The sequence below is a fragment of the Clytia hemisphaerica genome, unplaced genomic scaffold, assembly GCF_902728285.1.
Source record: "Clytia hemisphaerica strain Z4C2 unplaced genomic scaffold, Clytia hemisphaerica genome assembly, whole genome shotgun sequence".
Lineage (NCBI taxonomy): Eukaryota > Metazoa > Cnidaria > Hydrozoa > Leptothecata > Clytiidae > Clytia > Clytia hemisphaerica.
Genome location: NW_027103976.1, coordinates 1 through 7531, shown reverse-complemented (window position 1 = coordinate 7531; position 7531 = coordinate 1). Strand labels below are relative to the sequence as shown.

Here is a 7531-nt window from a genome sequence, read left to right as displayed (position 1 = left end):
TGGCCTTTTCAGGCCTGTAAATATGTCAAAACTATTACAAATCTTATTTTTTTCACTTGCTGTACTAAATTTTATGAAAAAACAACAAAATAATCATATTGGATTGAAAATTGTGCCCATTAGAGCCCTAAAAGAGCCGTTTTAGCCAATTTTGGGTAGCAAAATGCTTTTTAAGGCCAATTTTGCAAGCTCGTAAACTTTAAACTGATCGATTCACATGCCTGAAATTTTCAGAGATGGAAGTCTTCAATAAAGTCTTTGAGCAAAATGAATTTTAAGTTTTTCACTTTTTTCAAAAAATCATAATGGCGTCTTCAAAAATCGCTTTTTAGCAAAAAAAAATCATATTTCTCAAAAAATAGCATTTTTTAAGGCAAGCTTCTACAAACTGAGTTTAAATCCTGACTGAAATTTTTTTTGCAGTGATAGTATACTGGAGATACTCCAGGGAAATCAAAATCATTTGCGTCTGGGATGGGTCTATGTCCGCCATTATGGAAATAAAATCCCTGCTAAGAGCCATTTTCAGGCCAAAAACCCAAATTTGGACTGAAAAAATCTCTAAAATGTCAATAGACATGAGTCCAAATTTTCTTGCAGTGATAGTATTCTGGAAATACTACAGGAAAATCAAAGTCATCTGGGCTTTGGATTTGGGTATATCCACCATTTTGGAATTGAAATTCCTGCTAAAGCGCAATATTTCAATCAAAAATCCATTTTTTGACACAAAAAATCTTAAAAATGGCAATAGACATGAACCTAAAATCTTTTTGCAGTGATAGTCTTCTGGAAATACTCCAGGGAAATCAAAATTGTTTGGGTTTAGGATTTGGGTATATCCGCCATTATGGAATTGAAATATGTGTTAAAACTGGCTAAAATACAACGTTTCAAGCAAAAACCCCGTTTTTGAATAAAAATTGCTCTAAAATGACAATAGACATGGACCCAAATTTTTTGAAGTGATAGTATTCTGTGAATATTCCTGGAAAAACAAAATCATTTCAGTCTGAGATTTGTTTACATCCACCCTTATGGAAATGAAATCTCTGTTAAAATGCTACATATTTCTATCCGATACATCATAATTGACTAAATATTTTGTATATTATATTAAGCAAAGAATGTGAATTTACAATCTTTTAATTTAGAAATACTAGTTGAAATATATTATTTAAAAAATTGCATTTCACTCAACAATTCTTTATAGCCCACTTACATTTCCATTTTCAGGACTTGTTCCGTCAAAAAAAGATTTTAGCTTGAAATATTATATACATTTTAAAACTGGCTTTAGTTTAAAAATTGCGGTCCCAGAAGCATGTTATACCTGAATAGTTTTTACCCCTAGAGTATTTACAGAACACTATCACTGCAAAAAGATTTTAGGTTCATGTCTATTGCCATATTAGAGCAGTTTTTAAGTCAATATAATATTTTTGCTTGAAATGTTGCAATTTAGCCAGTTTTAACACATATTTCAATTCTATAATGACGGATATACCCAAATCCTAAACCCAAACAATTTTGATTTCCCTGGAGTATTTCCAGAAGACTATCACTGCAAAAAAATTTGGGTCCATGTCTATTGTCATTTTAGAGCAATTTTTGTTCAAAAACGGGGTTTTTGCTTGAAACGTTGTATATTTTAGCCAGTTTTAACACCTATTTCAATTCCATAATGGCGGATATACCCAAATCCTAAACCCAAACAATTTTGATTTCCCTGGAGTATTTCCAGAAGACTATTACTGCAAAAAGATTTTAGGTTCATGTCTATTGCAATTTTTAAGATTTTTTGAGTCAAAAATTGCATTTTTGATTGAAATATTGCGTTTTAGCAGGAATTTCAGTTCCAAAATGGTGGATATACCCAAATCCCAAGCCCAGATGACTTTGATTTTCCTGTAGTATTTCCAGAATACTATCACTGCAAGAAAATTTGGACCCATGTCTATTGACATTTTAGAGATTTTTTCAGTCCAAATTTGGATTTTTGAAAAATGGCTGAAAAATGGCTCTTAGCAGGGATTTTATTTCCATAATGGCGGACATAGACCCATCCCAGACGCAAATGATTTTGATTTCCCTGGAGTATCTCCAGTATACTATCACTGCAAAAAAATTTCAGTCAGGATTTAAACTCAGTTTGTAGAAGCTTGCCTTAAAAAGTACTATTTTTTGAGAAATATGATTTTTTTTTTGCTAAAAAGCGATTTTTGAAGACGCCATTATGATTTTTTGAAAAAAGTGAAAAACTTGAAATTCATTTTGCTCAAAGACTTTATTGAAGACTTCCATCTCTGAAAATTTCAGGCATGTGAATCGATCAGTTTAAAGTTTATGAGCTTGCAAAATTGGCCTTAAAAAGCATTTTGCTACCCAAAATTGGCTTAAAACGGCTCTTTTAGGGCTCTAATGGGCACAATTTTCAATCAAATATGATTATTTTGTTGTTTTTTCATAAAATTTAGTACAGCAAGTGAAAAAAATAAGATTTGTAATAGTTTTGACATATTTACAGGCCTGAAAAGGCCAGAAAATGCCATTTTTTCCAATTTTTGCCTATAGTGCGAATCAGTACCCCCAGGGGGGTTCGGCCAATTTTGAACTTCTGACCTTAAAAATTGCGCAGAATGCCTCACAATAGGTTAAATTTTCATAAAAAAACACTACATCTTGAATTTTCTGACTTTGCCCCAAAAATGACTGTTGACGCCCTACCCTACTTATAATTCAGTCAGGCACATCCTGGCAAATGAACGGGGTATTTTTCACTTGCGACCATTGGCAAATGAACGGGGTCGAAAACGAAAGTGACGTAATAGCGCCGAATACCCAGTTTAATTGAACCGGTTTGGAAATATTTTGCTTCATTTCAAAGAACTGCATAGATGAAATTTTTTTTCCATGGGTCAATTTTGTCTTCGAAGATTGAAGAAACTTTTAACGAAAAAATAAAGTTCCCAGTTTTCTTCCTTTTTTCCCTTTTTCAGTTTGAAGTTCATTTTTATTCATTTTCACGATTTTAGCCTGAGACGTCCTATCTCATTTACACTGGGTGACGAATACCCCATGCAAATGCTCACCCCGGTCATTTGCCAGGATGTGCCTGACTGTAATTATTGAAATTCACTAAAACACCGTTCGTTGTGCGCTGCGGTGGAGTGTATGACGTAACTTGCGCGGTAACTAACTCGCTTTATGTTGGAAGATCATATTGGGCGTTTTGGCGTTACCACCCTCAAAGCTAGCGGTGTAGCGTCAGGATGAGATTGAATAAACAATAACGCCGTGTTTGTAACACTGTTCAGTGCATTAATTTATTGATGTGTAGTAATGTAGTGTTCAAACTGAAAATAAAAATTGAAAAATACTAAGTCTAATGAATGAAAATAAAATAATCTAACTTAGGTACAAAAGGATGTAAGTCTATGAGAACAAAAGTAGAAGTAGAAAACAGCAAATGTATAAATGAATGATTGAAGTACTAATATAATGTAAAAGAAAATCTAACTTAACTTAACTTAGGTGCCACAAATAGAGACAGAGAAAAGAAACAAAAAACTCACCAGCTGGCCTGAGGTAGAATGCTGTAAGCAGGCAGCAGAACACAGGGTGTGTCAAGACTAACACCAACTGTGTGAAAATGAAAATTGAATGTGCTTGTATATGTGAGTAACTAAAGAGACTATTGATTGATTTCATTTGATTTGAGTTGACATCATGTCAGAGGAGGTCTTCACTCCTTGAAGTCTCTGTTGAAGTGAGGTCTGAGTGATGATGTGGCATTTATAGGCAGATCAAAAAGTCTAATTACAGACCAAATAAATTATGAGAAAAATTGAAATAAATTATAACAAAAGGAAATGCATATCAAATTGACATAAAATTAATGAATAAAATACTGACCAAAGCTTATCAAACACAGAAAAATGCAGAATAACCAAAATGGTGGGAAAGTGAAATAAAATGCAGACCAACACAAAAACAAACAAAATGGCTGCACACTGAAAAAGGTGAGAGTGTTTGATTGACCAAAAATGGATTAAAACTAAGGTTTATGCCTTAACACTCCCCAACAGAATGAAAATAAGATTTTTTTTTTTTTTTTGATATATTAGAAAATTTTAATTTTTTGAGTTATCCAATTGTTTCATCAAATCTATTTCATCCACACCACGTATCAAAACCAACGAGCGAACTGATCGATGGGTCTCACGTTTGACTTTCGGTTGAATTTTGATACTGCACAATAACATCCCGAATCTTTCCGTCACGTCCTTTATTGATGCTCTTAACGATTCCAAATTGATAGTTTGCGGATAGGCTCGACTCCTGCTTGGTGAAAAGAACGATGTCTCCTGGCTTGTTGTCATTGTCGTTTTTGAACCACTTTGGCTGATCCATTAATGCTGGTACGTGTGAAGTGAGCCAACATTCAAACCACGAGTCAAAGATCTTTTTGTTGGTTCGTAGAATCTTGTCGGTGTCATTTGTGACTGTTAAGGCTCTGACGGTGAGCGGTCGTTGTTGCGGCCGAGGAGTAGGCGGTTCGGGGTGATCAGATCTGACATCTCGAACTCCTTGAAGTTGCCAACGGCTAATGGCAGATTGTTGATTGAGTTCGAGATTGTTGATGCCGTGTCTCCAATGAAGAATGGACAAACGTTGATTTCCGGCAGTTTTATCGATCGACTTCTTGATCTCCTGAATCTTTCTTTCTACACGTCGTTGACATTATGTCCACCAACAGGACATGTCTCAAAATCGATATTCATTTTTGAATGAAGGTGCTGTTGTAGGTCGACGAAGTTAAGTTGCATTGTTTCACAACCCTTTACGAGCTGACTTCCTTCATCAACGAGAAGCTTTTTCGAGTAACCAACCTCACAGGCTAGTCGTGTAAATGCTTGGAGAAATGACGTTGTGTTGTAGCTGTCCATAACTTTGATTTTGACAGCTGTGGTTGTAGCGCAGCAGAAAACGAGTAGCCAGATCTTCACAGTGGTGCGCTTGTGATGTTCTGAATAGGACTGAAATGGTCCAGCAAGATCAGTCTGGGCGACAAAGAAGGCAGGGGCAATCTTTAGGTTATCTTCTGAGAGTGGTCCCATTATGACTTGGAATTTCCTTTTTAATAGATAACGACATCGAGGACAAGAGGAGCGAACTTGTTTTACGAGTGATCTTCCTTCAAGTATGTAGCAGGTTTGAAGCACATAGCGCCAAGTGGTTTCGATGCCAGAATGGATTGCTGTAGGATGATTCCAGTGAACTTCTTGTACAATTGAATATGCCAAAGGTGAATTTTGTCGATAATTGGCACACAGAAGGTTAACGCAGTTAGGTCCTTCATGATGGCGGTTTTTTCCAATAGCGGTGATCTGATCGGTTGGGAGGATTCTTCCAGTATAAAAAAGGATTCCATCCTTTTCTTCAGATATTTTATTGTACTTCGTTTTGTTGGTGAATTGTTTGACTTCAGAGGTTGCCTTTTTGAAGTAGTAGGATTTGGCTCGTTCAATATCTGCATCATTTAGGAGTAGGTGTCTTTCCTTGGTAGAAGCTGAGGGATTTGGTTTGTGAAAATTTTTGAAGCTATTGATGAATTTAAGTACGTAAGCCATCACTCTGATTACATGGTTGAAATTTCTCCAATGGGGTCGATCAAATAATTTGAGTATTGTAGTGATTTGAAACGGCTTCTGGAATCATCGACTTGGTTGAGGATATGTAGCATTCGATACCTTCCTTGTGTACTTCTTCTCTTGACTCTTTCTTAAGATGTTGTTTCTCTTGCGCTGTCAGTGAGATGTCAGTAGTAGTCTTGGCTGGGAAGTCTGAAGGGTTGCTTCTCATCCATTCATATCCGTTGATCCACTTTGAATGTTGGTCGACATCTTGGATGGCTGTGCATCTTCTAGTGCCAAGTCTGCAATCATGTCCTCTGATCTGACATATTTCCATTGGGATGTGTCTGTAAATCTGTGGACTTCAGATACTCTGTTTCTTGTCCATTGCTTTAAATTCAGGTGAAGGTTACAAATCCAATAGAGACTGATCTGAGAATCTGTAAATTTGATGCTCGACTTGTGTTTATCCTTCAGGGCTTGTTTGATTGTATGACCAGAGTGTGCATTGATCATCGCTGCATATAGCTCTGCACGTGGTTGAGTGTATTCATCTGAAATGAGTTTGGATCTACCAAGATGAATTGACAGGAGAATGATCCATCCTTCTTCTTGAATCGAACATATATAGCGACACAAATGAGGCTTTTGCTTGCATCCCCAAAGTCAAGCGTCTGAATGTCCAAACTTGCAGCATCTTCTGGTACAACGGCTCTTTGATACTTGATTTGTTTGATTTCATTCATCATATCGAAATGGTCAAGCCAAATGGTCCGGATGTTATCGGGAAGAGCATCATCCCAATCCAATTTCCGAGTGACAAGGTCGTGAAGATCTAGTTTCATGGTGGCAACAATCGGTGTGATTAAACCAGTGATGTCGTAGAGTTCAGCTACCTTGGCCACGCATTGTCGTCGAGTTAGGTTCTCAGGTACCGTAGATACAAGTGTTGGTTTGCGACCTCGTGATTTTTTGGCGAAGTTGAGTTCTTGCACATCGAGAGAGATTTGATCTTTGAGTGGAAACCACTTGAGTCCAGCCACTCCAACCGATTGACCATCAGCAGATAGAGACTCTTGAGGAGGTCTTGATGAAAATGTGAAGCCTTTGAGGCCAAAGCCACCGTGATTGACAGCAACTTCTAGATCGTCTGCTATTGATTGGACTTATGTCATGCCTGATGAACCTGACAAACAATCGTCCACGTACACATCTTCGGAAACAATCTTGTGGACGGTAGGATATCGGTCCTTGAGGATTCGGGCTGTCTCTCGCAATCCTCTCTCCGCTTGGTTGCCACTAGACTTGATTCCATAAATGAGTGTTTTTATGACCTTCTCTTCTGGGGGCTGTGAAGGGTCCAGTGAGTCTTGCCAGAGATATCGTTGGAGTCCCCAGTGACATTGGTCCAATTTGATGGAGTTATACATTTTTTGTACATCAGTGTGGAATACCACAGAGTGGCACCTCCACCGCACAATATATAACCAATCGATTCATACTGTTGCGTCCTTTTGCCAAGATGTCATTCAGAGAGAATCCTGTGTCGTGGCATTGAGGCGTCGAATACCACTCTGCATGGCGTTGACACCGACCTCTTCCTTCCAAACGGCACGCCATGGATGAATTCTGGTAAGTTGATTCTTTGAGGATTTGTTGAGATTCTGTTTGATAGATTTTTGACGTAATCTACATATCCAAGCTTCTGAAGTTTTTGTTCCGAATGGAGGATGTCTTCTCATCTTTGGTGTTCTTTGCGAGGCGATGAAACTTGTTGGTTGTAGACCTTCAGGCGATATGTCGATTTGGTTGCAAACGGTGTGTTGGTCAGCCATCAAGTGGGAGGGTGGCAATTGATGGTGATTTTGTCCATCGACTGTGACGGAATCATTTAT

General features: G+C 37.5%; 2 protein-coding genes across 2 annotated transcripts; both read right to left on the bottom strand.

Annotated features, from left to right (window-relative positions):
* Nucleotides 1-4221: 4221 nt before the first annotated feature.
* On the bottom strand, nucleotides 4222-5973 carry LOC136810811 (uncharacterized). Its single transcript, XM_067067401.1, has 3 exons — nucleotides 5754-5973; nucleotides 4856-5572; nucleotides 4222-4727 (listed from the first exon to the last, which is right to left on the bottom strand). Exons 1-3 carry the CDS (start codon nucleotides 5971-5973, stop codon nucleotides 4222-4224), a joined length of 1443 nt encoding a protein of 480 aa, XP_066923502.1.
* Nucleotides 5974-6148: 175 nt separating this feature from the next.
* On the bottom strand, nucleotides 6149-7066 carry LOC136810810 (uncharacterized). Its single transcript, XM_067067400.1, has 2 exons — nucleotides 6832-7066; nucleotides 6149-6786 (listed from the first exon to the last, which is right to left on the bottom strand). Exons 1-2 carry the CDS (start codon nucleotides 7064-7066, stop codon nucleotides 6149-6151), a joined length of 873 nt encoding a protein of 290 aa, XP_066923501.1.
* Nucleotides 7067-7531: the final 465 nt, after the last annotated feature.

Excerpts from the sequence above, each read along its gene's own strand:
- LOC136810811 (XM_067067401.1), bottom strand. The coding sequence starts at position 5,973 with ATGGAAATATGTCAGATCAGAGGACATGATTGCAGACTTGGCACTAGA. Across the intron at positions 5,573-5,753 it reads AGAAGAAGTACACAAGGAAG|CTTCTACCAAGGAAAGACAC; the intron begins GTATCGAATGCT and ends CAAATCCCTCAG. Across the intron at positions 4,728-4,855 it reads GCTTCTCGTTGATGAAGGAA|AAAGAAAGATTCAGGAGATC; the intron begins GTCAGCTCGTAA and ends AACGACGTGTAG.
- LOC136810810 (XM_067067400.1), bottom strand. The coding sequence starts at position 7,066 with ATGTATAACTCCATCAAATTGGACCAATGTCACTGGGGACTCCAACGA. Across the intron at positions 6,787-6,831 it reads AGATGTGTACGTGGACGATT|ACGATCTAGAAGTTGCTGTC; the intron begins GTTTGTCAGGTT and ends AATCAATAGCAG.